The sequence below is a fragment of the Apodemus sylvaticus genome, chromosome 1 (genome assembly GCF_947179515.1).
Source record: "Apodemus sylvaticus chromosome 1, mApoSyl1.1, whole genome shotgun sequence".
NCBI classification, from domain to species: domain Eukaryota; kingdom Metazoa; phylum Chordata; class Mammalia; order Rodentia; family Muridae; genus Apodemus; species Apodemus sylvaticus.
The window spans coordinates 127,603,277-127,619,527 of NC_067472.1; the positions used below are offsets into that span (position 1 = coordinate 127,603,277).

General features: G+C 48.6%; 1 protein-coding gene across 2 annotated transcripts in view; it reads left to right on the forward strand.

Moving 5' to 3' along the window:
• The first annotated feature begins 12,757 nt into the window (after positions 1–12,757).
• Positions 12,758–16,251, forward strand: part of Crtc3 (CREB regulated transcription coactivator 3) — a 105,154-nt gene continuing 101,660 nt past the window's right edge. For both annotated transcript variants that reach the window (XM_052159861.1, XM_052159868.1), the window contains exon 1: positions 12,758–13,088. In XM_052159861.1, the coding sequence (XP_052015821.1) occupies positions 12,957–13,088 (132 nt within the window). In that variant the 5' untranslated portion in view covers positions 12,758–12,956. The remainder of the gene's footprint in view (positions 13,089–16,251) is intronic.

Below are 16,251 nucleotides of genomic sequence, written 5' to 3' on the forward strand. Positions count from 1 at the left end.
AACTCACAGAGATCTACCTGCCTCTGCCTCTGCCTCTGCCTCTGCCTCTGCCTCTGCCTCTGCCTCTGCCTCTGCCGCCTCCTGAGTGCTGGGATTAAAGGCGTGCACCACCACTGCCTGGCCCTCAGCATCTTTTTTAAAGCGACAAATGAGAGGATTTGACCCCTCTCTGTCCTCCTCAGGTACCTCCATACTTGTACATACACATGTGTGCATGCACACACACACCATACACACACACAAAGTGACTAATAAACTTTGTATAAAACCAAATTATTACGAACGGAGCTGGGACAGAGCTCATTTGGTACAATGCTTCCTAGAATGCTGTGGCCCTCAGAACTGCATAACCCAGAGACCAGGGCACACATCTGCAATCACAGTGTGTAGGGAGTGAGGGCAGGGAAGCCGGAAGGTTAAAATGAAGGCCTTTGGGACGGCCCGGTGTGCGCAGGTACCTGAGTTTGGCACTTGGTACCCACATGGTAGAAAGAGGGAGCTAACTCCCCTGACTTTCACACATGCTATGACACTTACGTGTCCCCTGACATTTGTCTATATGAACATCTTGAAAAATGTATATATGAGGCTCGGACACATAGGGCCTTGTCTCAACAGCAAATAACATCAAATCATCATGAACATATCTGAACACAGCAGCACACTATCATAATCCTGTACTCTCAGGGCTAGCAGGCTGAGGCAGGAGGATCAGGCTCATAAGATCTTGTCTAAAAAAACCAAAGAAAGTCTCATTATAAACTCCTGGACTTTATATGTATATATTTGGGGCAGGGAGGGTGGGGTGGGCCAGTCTCCTGTAGCCTTGGCTAGCCGGGGACTCCTTACATCCCAAGCCAGGGGATGACCTTGAATTCCTAATCTTCCTCAGGCTCCAGCTGCAGGATCACAGGCATGAGCCCGCACACCTAGTGCTAAGCTTTCCCAATAGGGGAAACAACTTTAAGAAGAAAAACACTCTGTGAATCCATCAAAACGTTTTTTATATAGATGTAGCTCAAGAAAGAGAAAAAGGAGCCTTGCCCAGGAAGCAGCATTTGCAGGTTTGGTCGAGGGGAACACCTCTGAGAGGTGCAGCTCCGCAGACCTTCACACCACCTAGCTTTCGCCAGCCATCTCTGCCTCCGCAGTCTCATGTCTGCTGAGACTCTTACCTTCCCCGTAGCCAGTTCCCCTGAGCATCTCACTCTGGGAGCGAATGCAGAGTTGGAAGACAATCTCTCCAGAGCTATGCTGCACAGGAGTCTGATGTGGTGCGACAGATGCGTTCACAGCACAAGAAAGCCTGGGAGACTTAGCTCAGTGGGGGGTGGGGCGGGGGGGGGGATGCAAGTTGGAAAGCTACATTAGAGACCGGTTGTTCCTGATAACTATAGCCCCAGGATCCAGGTCCCAGCCTCCCCTCTCGCATGCCGGGAAGCCACCACAGACTGTATCTGGGCACTCACCACTTCCCCCTGGAGCCTCTGAGCTCAGCCACAGGGCGCATTATGGAGAGGGCAGAATTTGTTCTGTGGGGTCACAGTGAACGGTTCCTCTGTCTACCCAGGCGCGTATCAGGCAGCTTTTCCAATCACTAACTTCTCCCCTCAGCAGTAAACAATCTCTCCCCAAGACCCTGGGGACTCTGGCTTCTTGTGATAACCAGCCCCCCGGGGTAGCTAGGCTATCTCTAAGCACCTCCTTGTCTCCTAATTAACTTCTCTGCAATGACTCCATTTGAGTGTGGCACCTGTTTCCTGAAGGATGTGCGGGTGCACCAATTAAGGTCTCAATTAGAGGGAGGTTTGGTGGCCTGCACTGGGCCTGGGATGGAAAGGGGTGGGTGAGTGCTAGGCGTGTTTGGGAATTAGAACTATTTGCTGGTTCTTGTAGGAGGAACAATGGGCCCTGGATTCTTGAGCCAACTAGCCTTTCTCTCTTCTGCTACAGAGCAGGCTGGGGAAGTGCAATGTTCCATCCCCCTGCACAGAAGTTTAAAGCATGAGAGGCTCTGATGTTTTTAGTAAGACTCAGTTTTTATCTTTAATTATGTGTACGCATGTGCATCCGTGGGTGGAGGTGTGAGAGGTGGCGACGGGATGTATGCGGATGAGTTCTGTTGGCTGAGGATGTCCCAAGAGAGTTTGGGATCACCTGGAGCTGGAGTTACAGGCAGGTGTCCTGACCTAGGGCCTGGGGACTGAACTATTGTCATTGGCAACAGCAGAGCATCCCTGGACCACTGAGCCATCCTTCTAGTTCCCAGACTTTGCTTTTTCTCTTTTCTTTCTGTCTTTTTCTTCTTTGAATACCTGTCCTGCGCTCTGGGCTTTCTCACGTTCTCCAAAGGCCACCCTATTGCCCCCTGGCAGCTCTCCTCTGAGCGACATCGCTAACCTACCTGCTTTCTTTGCCACCAACTCAACTCTTGCTCTTTTCCATACCCCTCCTTCCAACAGCTGCCTGCATTTACCGGGCTCTTGGCCCTACTGTTTTCCCCCAAACTTTAATAAAATTATCCTCTGGCTAAAATAAATAAGTGAGGAATAAAACCAACAATTAAAATGGAGGAAAGCCAAAATCGAGCCTGTCTGAGGCCCACCGCACTCCGCGTAGCTCCGCTTCCCTTGGACCTGTTTGTCCCCACAGTTCTAGCTTTCTGACTCTTCCCCAAAACCTCATGACCTGTCGGCAGGGGGCCACTTGAGGACCTGCTCCAAAACCAGAGTGGAAGAAGCTAGGATGTCTGTAGGCCATCTGTAAGTGCTAAGTATTGTTAGACAACAAAAAGGGAAACATGTGTACTTGCATCTTAAGTGTGTGTAGAACTTTAGATGTCAGGCTGCAGTTTTATGGTAGTTTTGGTAAGTTTGTAGTAGGAGCCTTTGCTGTTCTGGCTGGCTCAGCATGCAGAGGCCTTGGGTTCAGCCCCACTGTGAGTGCACACGTGTACACACACAAGTCAACCACGTTGAGCTGGGGACACTTCTCAGAAGGTAGAGACTGCGGCTCAGTGCCCAGCACCTCACAGATGAGAAGCTGTGGCCTGCTGTGGAGGGTCAGTGGCTCAAGGTCACCCTCAGAAAGGAGTTCCAGCCCAGCCTAGGATAAATGAGACCCTGTCTCAAATGAACCCTAAGGTGGCCTTTGGGAAATGGGGAAGATGGCTTCGTGGTTAGGAACATTCTGCTCTTGTGAAGGAACGGAGTTCAGTTTCCTGTACTTACACTGGGCAGCTCCACAACCACCTCAACTTCAGTGTGGGGATCTGATGCTCTCTTTTGGCCTCTCCAAACACATGCACAAGCATACAGAGAGATACACATAGTAATAATAATAATAATAATAGCAACAACAACAAGTTTAGCTTTTGTTCTTGAATTTTATCTTTTGCTTCCTAGAAAATAATTTTGATATGAAAATATAAAAAAATATACTTGTGTGTGGGGGAAGCTTGCTTGGTAAACTTACTCAACTGTCCTTTGTTGCAGGAGAAAGCCACATTCTTACAGATACCCATAGTGGCTACTCTAGAAGCAGCCACACCGAAGGGCAGTGTGATGTGAATTAAATAATAATAATGTCTATAAAAGGCCGACTCTGCATCTGTAGCTCTGAGAAATCAGAAGGTGGCCGCACACCGTCACCGCCAGAGACTGCGTTGTCAGTGGGAAGGGCAGCGGGGGAAGCTCATTGGCAGCTGTTCTCTTCAGAGGAACGGATGAGGAAGGCAGGTAGAAGGCTGGAACTGCCCCCCTCTCAGAGAACTGAATTGTGGAAAGTGACCTTTCCTCAGCCTGAAGTTACTTTAATTTTTTTTTTTTTTTAATTTAGTGTATGTGCAGGATGTGCCCTTCGGAGCGCAGAGGACAACTTGGGAAAGTCAGGTCTCTCCTTCTGCCGTGTGGGTCCCAGGGATTAAACCCAGGTTGTCAAGCTTGATGGCTGTACCCACTGGGCTATCTGGCCTGCCCGGAGTCTAGATGTAAGAACCCAGGATCAGGACCAAAGGCAGGGGGATGCTGATGTTAAAGAGACAGCTTGGTCCATTAAGTGCCTGGAGCACAAGCAGAAGGCCATGGCCTCAATCCCCGCACCCGTTTGACGGCCACAGAGCAGGGTGTGGCGGCCTGCACTTCCAATACCAGCTCTGGAGCTCCAAACAGAGACAGCCAGAGCGCTGGGGCTGGCTAGCCAGGCACTCAGCCCAATCAGAAAGTTCCAGGTCCCCGTGAGAGATCCAGTCTGAGACAACAAGATCTTTAGCTTAAAAGATGTTTTTAAGTAAACAAACTCCTTAGATTTAAGTTTTTCTAAATTCTAAGATCCAGGTCCTGGCAAACAGTAACAAAACTGCAAAGTAACCAAATGAAGATAAAATCGTTAAAGAATCGACTGTCAAAGGTGGAGGTTGGGAAGGGCAGAAAGGCTGGGCCTGAAGCTCAGTTGAGAGTGTTTATCTGGTAAAAAACAAAACAAAACACACACACACACACACACACCTGGTGATCTCTGACCTCCACAGGCTCACGGTGTACACCCACATATATGGGAACAACCATGCATGCTTACACACACAAGAAAAAAAAAGAAGGAGGCTGGAGAAATGGCTCAGAAGGTAAGAGCACTGGCTGCTCTTGCAGAGGACTGGGACTTGATTCCCAGCACCCACAAGCTGTCTAGCAACTCTGTAAATCCAGTCCCAGGAATTCTAAGACCCTCTTCTGAATGAAGGCAGGCACAGCATGCCGATGGTAAGATACATAAAAGGAGGGGAAGGGCTGGAGAGATGGCTCAATGGTTAAGAGCACTGACTGCTCTTTTGAAGGTCCTGAGTTCAAATCCCAGCAACCACATGGTGGCTCACAGCCATCTGATGCCCTCTTCTGGTGCGTTTGAAGACAGCTACAGTGTACTTAGATGGGGCTGACTGGAGCGAGTGGGGCTGCTGACTGGAGGTCCTGAATTCAAAATTCCCAGCAACCACAGGATAGCTCACAACCCTCAGCACAGCTATAGTGTACTCATATGCATAAAATAAATAAATAAATCTTTAATAAATAAATAAGAGAAAGGGAAAATGTATATACATTAAATAAATAAATAAGTAAATGAGCAAAAAATATTTTAAGGAGCAAGTAGGAGGAAAGGGGAAGGAGGGGGAGGGGAGAGGAGGAAGTGGAGGCAGATATCCTGTTGGGAGTCAGGATAACAAACAAGGTAAGGCCAGGCAGTGGTGGCCTTTAATCCCAGCACTCTGGGAGGCAGAGGCAGGCAGATTTCTGAGTTCAAGGCCAGCCTGGTCTACAGAGTGAGTTCCAGGACTGCTGGGGCTATACAGAGAAACCCTGCCTCAAAAAATAAATAAATATAAATAAAAATAAATGTGGTAAGATTAATGACTTGTTCCAAAGATGGCTTTGCTAGACAGCAGGCATTTTAAGATAAAACAAAAACCAAAGAATGATTTAGTTGAAAAATATCTGTTATCCCTGTACCAAAGAGAAGATAGGGATTATTTACAAAGTAACAATCATCAAACTAAGGGAAAAAGGGCCCAGAGAACTGAGGCTGTGTGCTTGCCTAGCTTACAGAAGGTGCTGGGTTGTGGCCCCTCCTCCCCGCACCACAAAAACTGGGTGTGTCTGTGCTCACCTGTAAGCCCAGCAGTTGGGAGGCAGAGGCAGAAACATCAGTTCAAGATCATCCTTGGCAACATCGTGAGCTGGAGTTGGGAGGTCAGCCCCAGATACTTGAGTCTCTGCCTCAAGAAGCCAATGGTAGGTGTAGAGAAAGGCCTCTTCTATGCTGTGTGGAAGCCTCACCTGTCAATAAAAAAAGCCTATGGCAAAGAGCTGAGACAGGATTAGAAGATGGCACAGCCAGCAGGGAGAGAGGAATTCTGGGAAAGAGTTAGGTGCCCCAGAAAGCTGATGATGAAGACGGTCACATGACGCTGAGGAGAGGTAACCAGCCACGCGGAAGACAGATGTTAGGAACTAGTTGGGGAACACGTCAAGGTGCGTGGCCGAAGCAGTTATTAATAAATGACTAGTCTCGGAGTAGTTATTCTGGGAACAGAGGCCAGGCGAGAGGCGGTGCAGTTACAGATGGGGCTGTAGGCTGGCTCAGAGAGCCAAGGGGTTTGTGGCCAAACCTGAGAGGCAGAGTTCAGTCCCCGTACGTACATGGTAGAAGGGGAGAACAGTCTTCCACAAGGTGTGGGACGGCTTCCATATGAGCTATTGCATCCCCACCCCACCCCCAACAATTATCACACAAACTTAATAAGATTAAGGAAAAATAACAATAAACAAGTAAAAAATACATAAAGTCCAGCTCTGAGGGGAGGAGGAACACCAGGGGAGGGATACAGTCAAAGTACTCGGTACAATCCATCGTGTGTACAGAGCCATGGACAATGCTGAAGAAGGGAAGGTGCGAGCTGTACTGGCGCGTGTCTGTAACGCCAGGAACTGGAGGCAGAGGCAGGCGAGTCAGAAGCTCAAGGTAACCGGGGCCACATAGCCTGGGCTACATTAGACCTTATTTCAAAAAATGAAATGTAGATATCTTAGAAATGGGTAAAGCAGATGATGAAATTTCCCAGGAGTCGTACACACACATATACACACATACCACACACACACCACACACACATACACATGCCACACACACACACCACACACACACCACATACCACACAAACACACACCACACACACACTACATACCACACAAACACACACCACACACACACCACATGCACACAACACACACCACACACACACCACACATACACATCACACACACACCACACACACACACCACACACACCACACACACAACACACACAACACACACACCACACACACACACCACACACACACACACACCATACACACACACCATACATACACACCACACACACCACACACATACACCACACACACACCACACACATATACCACATACACACACCATACATACACACCACACACACACATACACACCACACACACACACCACACACACACCACACACAGACACCATACACACCACACACACACCACACACACACACACCACACACAACACACACACAACACACACACAACACACATACCACACACACACACCACACATACACACCACACACACCCCCACACACACATACCACATACACACCACACGCACACACCCATACACACACACACCCATCCCAACCCACACACACACATACCACACACACCACACACACATACCATATCTCACACACACACACACATGCAAATGCGCACCTCCACAATTGTGCAGGGCTAGATTTAGGTTGTAGGGCTTACTAGGAAGCTCTACAGGAGGCATAATTTTTTTTAAAGATTTATTTATTATTATACATAAGCACACTGTAGCTATCTTCAGACACCAGAAGAGGAGGTCAGATCTCTTTACAGATGGCTATGAGCCACCATGTGGTCGCTGGGATTTGAACTCAGTATCTCTGGAAGAGCTGTCAGTGCTCTTAACTGCTGAGCCATCTCTCCAGCCCAGGAGGCAAAATTTTAACTCCTTCCCCAACATTATACCAAAGTAAAACCATAGTATATAAAACTGATTTATCAAATGTGATAATTTAGTTGCGTTGGAAAAATGGAAGCAGAGAAAACCTGCAAAACTCAGGCCTAAAACAGTGAAAGCATCTTTTCTGGAAAGAGAAAACTAACAGTGTGTACGGCCAAACCCGCACAGACAGCAGCTTTCAGGGCATTTTCAGCGGAAAGGACTTTCTAAAATTATAAACCTCTACATGCACTCCAAGTAATTTCACACAATTTCGTTTTCTGGATCAAGATTTAAGGTGCTGTGGCTGAGCAGTAGAGACTTGCCGACCACATGCAAGCAGCTGCATTCACTGAAGAAAATTATACAAGCTAACTATGAGAAGACTAGAAACGGAGCAAATGTGCTTTGTTTGACAGCGCTGGGGCTGTGCTCAGGCTGACGGGGACAGTACAGATAGGACCTATCCCAGCGCCCTTCAGGACGGCGAGACCTGAAAAGCCAGAATTACGTTTCCTAGACAACCCTGCAGCTGGGATTCTAGGCACAATTTTGCCTCTTCCCGTTATTTTTTTCTACCTTACAAGATCAGTAAATTGGAGGCTGGAAAGGTGACCCAGCAATTCCTTGCTGCTCTTCCGAGGACCAGAGTTCAGTCTCCAGCACCGACGGTCAGGCAGCCGAGCTGCCCACAAGTTTTATATACTATGGTTTTACTTTGGTATAATGTTGGGGAAGGAGTTAAAATTTTGCCTCCTGGGCTGGAGAGATGGCTCAGCAGTTAAGAGCACTGACAAATCCCTGAGTTGATTTCCAGGGATCCAATATCCTTTCCTCGTGTTTGTGTGCGTGTGAGCACACACACACACACACACACACACACACAAAAGAACAAGACAGAAAAAAGGAAAAGGTAGGAGAGCAGAAGAGAAGTGAGTAGTGTCTGCATGCTGTGTCTGCAGCGAGGGCTATGGTGGTGGGGCCATCGCTTTGGGTTCTCACCTCCGCCAGGCGGGCGCGGCTCCCCTATGGCGGGATGCACTCTAGGACCACCCATGGCTGCATGAGTCCTCGGCATGTGCTCTCGTTTACCATCGATAGCTCAGCTCTTAGCTACAGCAGCTCTTCCCCGCCCTTAAGAACTTTTACCTTTTCACGGCATCACCACTCCTGGGCTCTCTCTTTGTTCCCGCCCCCACCCGGGGATGGGCTCACGTGGTCCGAGCTGCTCTCAAGCTCGCTGGGCACCTTAGGCTGACCTTGGACTTCAGCATCCCACCTCCAGATGTTCAGTTACAGATGTGTGCCATTGGAACCGGCCAAGGCTTTTTTTCCCCCTTAAAGAGTCTGTCTTTTTTTAAGATTTATTTATTTATTATATGTAAGTACACTAAGTGACCAAACAGGCAGGTGGGTATGCTGGGCCAGTGCACACCTCCCACCCGCTGGGAGATGCTGGACCAGTGGCCCCCTCCACCCGCTGGGAGATGCTGGACCAGTGGACACCTCCCACCCGCTGGGAGATGCTGGACCAGTGGCCCCCTCCACCCGCTGGGAGATGCTGGGCCAGTGGACACCTCCCACCCGCCTTGAGATGACACAAAGTTTCATCCTGCTGCTCAGAGCGGCAATCGATGTAAAAACTCATGAATTATTAATTTTTGGAATGTCCCACTTAATATTTTTAGACTACGGTTGATGGAGTGTAGTTGAAACCTTGGAAATGGAACTGTGGGTGGGGAACAGTCCTCCTCCTGTGTGTTTTTGGACCTGCTGTGAGTAGCTCCGAGTAGTGACAGCTCTCCCAGCCAGCTTCCGATCTCAGAGGAAGTGGTTCCTTTGCTGCCTCCTTTCTGCAGCCGAAGCTCCACATCAGCCTGTCATCAGCCTCCTAACAGGCTTTTCAGCAACTCTTTTATTACTTGAACTAGCCAGAAACTCCTTCTTTATTAGGCTTTGTTTGTTTGTTTGTTTGTTTGTTTGTTAAGATGGTGGGGAAGGGGGGGTGCTGACTCACTCTGTAGATCAGGCTGGCCTCGAACTCACAGACACCCAACGACCTTTACTACCCAAGTACTGCTGTTAAACGGTGTGTGTGCTGCCATGCCCAGATTTTTCTTTTGTTTTCTTTTTTTAAGATTTATTTTGGTGCATGCCTGTAATCCCAGCACTCTGGGAGGCAGAGGCAGGCGGATTTGTGAGTTCCAGGTCAGCCTGGTCTACAGAGTAAGTTCCAGGACAGCCAGGGCTACACAGAGAAACCCTGTTTCGAAAAAACCAAATCCAAAAAACAAAAAACAAACAAACAAAAAACCCAAAAGATTTATTTTGATTGTACTTAATCGTGTGTCTCTGTGCCTCTGTGTGGGCGTACATACTTGGGTGCAGGGGCCTGTGGAAGCAAAGTGTTCTATCCCCCGGAGATGGAGTTACAGGTGGCTGTGAATGCCCAATTTGGGTGCTGGGCACCAACCTCAGGTCCTCTGAAAGAGCAGCAAGTCTCTCCAGCCTGTGTACACTTGCTTTTTTTTTTTTCTTTTTTGAGACAGAGTTGGTTTCACTGTCTCAAAGATAAGGTGGCCCAGAGTGACCTTTAGCTTGCAGTCCTCCTGCCTCCACCCTGAGATCTCAGATGTATGACACCATGCCCAGCCTGGCCCAGCTGTGTGAGACTGAACTCAGTATGGCGTAAAAGCAGAAAGTAACATGTAAAGAAAAAGCATGGATGGGCTGGAGGATGGCTCAGTGGTTAGCAGCACTTACTGCTCCTGCAAAGGCTCAGGGTTCAGTTCCCGGTGCGCACATGGTAGCTGACAAGCAACCATCTGTAAGTCCAGCTCCAGGGGATCTAAGGCCACCTTCTGGCTACCAAGGGTTCCTACACAGATCCTGCACATAGCAGTGTGCAAGTATACACACATGTACATATAGAAAGCAAGAAATATAAAACAAGGGAAAAAAGCATAGTGGATAGGACAACACAACAGACACATAAACCTAATTCTAACAGAACGGTCTAGGGACTGGTGAGCTCGCTCAGCTGGTAAAGGTGCCTGCCACCAACCCGAGTCAGACGCCGGGACCCGAATAGAAGAAGCAGAGAACTGACTTCTGCAAGTCGTCCTCTGGCTGCCACAAAGTCAACATGACAGATGTGAGCACACACACATACACACACACACACACTCACACACACACACACTCACACACACACACTCATATACACTCACACACATGCTCTCACACATGCTCTCTCACACATGCTCTCTCACACACACTCACACACACATATACACACTCTCACACACACACACACACATGCTCTCATACTCACACACACTCATACACACACTCTCACACACTCACATGCATGCTTTCACACACACTCACACACATGCTCATACACATGCTCACATACACACACTAACACACACACATACACACTAACACACACACATGCTCTCACACACACACATACACACACTCACACAATGCTCTCTCACACACACTAACACACACACTCACACACACACTCACACACATGCTCTCACACACACATACTCTCACATACTTTCATACACACACATTCACACACACACTCTCACACACACATTCACACACACTCTCACACACATTTACACACACACATTCTCTCTTACACACACATTCTCATACACACTCACACACATACATACTCTCACATACACATACTTTCACATACACATACTCTTATACACACACTCACATACATACACTCTTCACACATACTCTCACACTCTCACACACACTCTCACATACACATACTCTCTCACACATATTCACATATACACACTCTTACACACACACTCACACATACTCTCTCACACATACACACTCTCACACACTCTCTCTCACATACATACATACTCTCTTTCACACACACACACTCTCTCACACACACATTCACACACACATACACACTAAATGAATAAATGTAAAAAAATCAACACATATAAAACAATCGCAGGAAATACAAAAGTTGCACATCATGTCTATGAATTATTTTTGGTTCTGGATTTGAGACAAGGTCCTCATCTAATCCTGCTGGCTTCCTTCTCATCATGCAGCCAAGGAGAACCTTGAACTCCTGATCCCCCTGCCTCTACCTCCCAACTGCTGGGATTACAGCACTTGTCAGAACACCCAGCCTCCTTTTTGAATAAATTCTAAACATAAGACTTCCTATCCCACATACAGTAACTGGATTAATAAACCATACACAATAAAAGCAAGAACAGTGTAATCAGTATATGTTAATTTTGAAAAGTGTGAGCAGTAGCTCTAGACATCACCATCAACAATAGTTACTCTTTATGGAGACAAAGAAGGAGGAGGTGGGGATATATATATATATATATATATACTCCAACCATATGAAGCAAAATGACTTTTGAAAAGTTTTATTGTGTATGTGTGTGTTTAGGTTTGTGCTTGCTACAGCTTGCGTGTGGAGGTCAAAGGACAATTTTGAAGAGTCAGTTATCTCCTTCCATGTGAGTCATTTAGCTGGCCCCAAAATGCCTTATAAATTTTATTTGCAGTGTTGGAATCAAACCCAAGGGCCTAGGGCTTGTCATACGGGCGCTCTACAGCTGAACACCATCCCCCAGGCCCTGCAAAAATGTTTTGATGGTTTAATCATAAGGTGCGTGGGCGTTATTAATGTTATTTTCTGTATTTCTCCGCATGTCTCTAATACGTCCTAATTCACAAAACACAGTCATGCGCGACACTCTCCAGGACATCTTGGTGTACAATTATGTTCGAAGCAGCTTCTGGGTTGAAAAGGGGGAAACCTGATGGGGCAACTTGCTGTTTTCAAACAGCGAAGTTGAACGGACTGGAGGGATGGCTCAGTTAAGAGTACAAGCCGCTCTTACAGAAGCGGGGTGTTTGGTTCCTAGTGATCTTCTTGGGTGCCTGCACGCACATGCACATATGTACAGACCCACAATGGGGGATGTGGGCAGTGATACCCAGCGGCTCTCACGCACTGGCGCGGCTTAGCTTTGCTGACCGGATGTAGACGTGAGAAGTCCCGAAGCAGGCTAGCGACTGTGGGCTCAGCCCTCGGTCGGCTCGCGCGCGGGAGGCCGGGCTCCGGGGCCGGGAGGCCGGGCTTCGGGGCCCGGAGGCCAGGCGGGCGGTGCCGAGGGCGGGGCCGCCGCGCGGGGGCGGACCTCGGCGCGCTCCCGGCCGCTCGCTGGCTCCGGGGCCGCGGCGGCTCCTCTGCCGGGTCGCGCCGGAGGACAGGCTTCGGGCGGCGGCTTGGGCGGCCTGCGGACCGACCGGGTGGGCCGAACAGCGGAACCCCGCGCCTGCCGTCTGCCTTGCCCGCTATTGCGGGCTGCGCGCCATGGCCGCCTCGCCCGGCTCGGGCAGCGCCAACCCGCGGAAGTTCAGTGAGAAGATCGCGCTGCACACGCAGCGGCAGGCCGAGGAGACGCGGGCCTTCGAGCAGCTCATGACCGACCTCACCCTGTCCCGGGTGAGCTCCGGGGCCGGCGCGGGCGGTGCGGGCGGGTCCGTGCGGCGGGGGAGAGATCGCCGGGCCGAGACGGTGGCGGCGGCGGCGGGGCCGGGCGGGGGCCGCGAGTGGGGAGCGGGGCCGGGGCGGCCGCGGCCTCGGTTCTGGCCGGCCTGGCAACACCAAATGCGGCTTGCGATCCCGGTCGACGGGCCTTCGGTGCGGTGAGCTGGAAACGGCCGAGCCCGGGGAGGCGGGCAGCGGCGCCGGGCGGCCTAAGCGGGAGGATGACCCGGAGAGGAAATCGCACGCAGCTGCAGCTCGGAGGCCGGACCGAGGCGCGCCTGGTTCGGGCGGTGCGGCTTCTCCGTGGACACCCACGGCCAGCGAGCCCTTGACTGTCGGGGTGGAAGGCCTCGGGGGCCCGAGGGTCGCACATCTTCGCCGAGGGGAAGGCTGTGTGCACGCACAAGTGAATCGACGGCTGGCCTCTGAGCGGCAGGGGGCCTTGGTACCACGACGAGATTCCGTGGCTTTCCCACTTTCGCCTCTTGGAGGTGCTTTACGTGGTCCGGTGCATTTGTTCAGCATCAGATATTTACTGCGAACTGACAGAGTGCTTAGCGCAGATGGTGACCGCGGAGGGACCCAGAGGAATGAGTAAGAGCGAGTGGGGACAAACACCTGGGAGGCTGGACGACTGGAGCGGACAGACAGCAGGGGATGGAGACAGCAGGGGTGTCTGTGCGGACCGCAGAGGGTCAACCTTGAGGATTCTGAGCGCTGGCCTTGAAGGCACATTGTCAGATGGGGGAGGCTGTGAAGATGCTTCGGGTGAACAGCTGGAAGGAGACTGAGAGCTGACTGCAAGCTGGTTGTTCGCCTGCTTCCTGAGGTGTATTCTATTTTGGCCACCATAGTGTTCGGGACTTGAAAAACAAAAACAAAATCGGTTGCCAGAGTTTAAATTGGGAGTTTTTTTCTTTTAACGTAAACTTTAACATAAACCAAACTAACATAAATTTATAGCATAAACTAAACTGACTTACTTTAAAATTAAGAGACCTGGAAAAAAATCTTGAGTGTTACTACACTCAAGTGGAGTATGAACTCTATTTTGCTGTAATACAATTCACACCACTCACTGTTAAGAGTCCCCTACACCGAGACCATTCATCATAATTATATAATGTTATCTTTTGATGTAGTAAGGGCAAAGTGAACTGCTTTCTGAACTTTCATTCTTGATGCACTGAAGCAAAAAAAAAAAAAAAGAATGTATGAGAGATAAGTGATAGATACAGATAGATAGAGAAGGCTGAAGATTTCAAGGAAAAAATGTCCTTGTCCCCTGACCAGTTTTACTGCTTTGGCATTTACAGGCCTTTACATTTTGTGACCTTGATTAGATTGAGCTAGACAAGCTTAGGATATACTGAAGAGGTGTGGGTAAAAGCCATAGATTAGCGTAAGGCCTGCGTTGTGATGTTCCAATGTGCTATGTGCCTGTATACATACAAGTGTCTTATATACGTGTGCTCTATGTGTCTGTATACATTCATGTGTCTTTACACATACATGTGCTCTGTGTCTATATACATGTGTCTGTACACATGTGTCTCTATGCTCTATGTGTCTACCTGTGCTCTATGTGTCTATACACATACATGTGTCTGTACACAGATATGTGCTCTGTGTGTCTGTATACATACATGTGTCTGCACATACATGTGCTCTGTGTCTGTACAAATGCCTGTGCTCTATGTGTCTGTACACATATATGTGCTCTATGAGTCTGTATACATACATGTGTCTGTACACATATATGTGCTCTATGTGTCTGTATAGCTAGAGTTGTCCAGTCACTCATGTAATTTTTGAGGCCCCCTTTAAATCATCCTTCATGCTGAGGTCATGAGTAATGTACAGATTATTTTTATTCTTATGGGACAAGGTTGTGCTCTGCAGCCCAGCTGGCTTCTAGCTGACATCCCATTTCCTTAGTTCATAAATGCTGGGATTACAAGCATGCACCAGCATTACCTGGTTCAGATTTTTAAAAACAAGTCCTCACAGATCTTTAGGGTCCATATAGTTTTGATTTTACTCATGTGTTTTCGCACATAATCTTGTGTATGAAGTTCATTAGGTAGAGCTTCTACACCCTCAGAAACCAAAACATTTATATATGCAACAAACCCAAGATTACAAATGCAGTAAATCCAAGTCAAATTTCACGTATGATAAATGCTATTTTGATGCACTGAACTTGGGTTCTCTAGGTGATATGTTAAATTTAATGAGCCTGATCAACTGTAGCTTATAGGCTAATCCAGTTGCTATTTCTGCTAATTACTACAAACCTGTGTCACTTTGCCCTATACCTGAGCCACGGCGTCATTTGCATGTTAGTTCTGCCTGTGTTTTCTCCTTGACCAGTGGCTCCCAGTGTGTTCAAACAGACACTCGTGACAACACTGAGTATACCCGGGGAATTTTTGCCTTTTTAGTTTTTTAAAGGATTGTTTTCCCATAGAAGTCACAGAATGAAACACTTCTCATAAAGAACTCCTGGGTCCTCAAATGTTTGTGTGCATCCATTTGGAGAATAGTCCATGTAGTTCGCAGAAGGTAATTGGATGGCCAGTACACTGACTTTCCTTACTGCTTACAGCAGGCGTGTTGATTGATGGGCAGGCACTGCAGTGATCTAGACACCATTTCTCTCTGCCTGTGTGGAACTTCAGCTGCTGGGTGTGGCCACAGCAGGTCTTCTAGGCCTGACTTGAGCACTGCCCACCAGGTGGGTAGGAGGCTCTAGATCAGTGGTTCTCAACCTATGGGTCAGGAGTCGCACAGGAGCAGCTGCTCGGAGCTCTGTGTTACAGTTCGTAGCAGTGGCACAGTTCCAGTTATGAAGTGGCAAGCACTCTTGTGATTTGGGATTACCACAATATAAGGAATTGTATTAAAAGGCTGCTGCGTTAGGATGCTTGAGACCAACGGCCCTAGATTTTGGAAAAAAAAATTTTTTTTCCACCTTTAGCGTTTCAGCTTCATCAGGAAACAGTGTGAAAGGTTTTGTTTGTTTGTTTATTTGTTTGGTTGGTTTTGTTTTTTCGAGACAGGGTTTCTCTGTGTAGCCCTGGCTGTCCTGGAACTTTCCCTGTAGACCAGGCTGGCC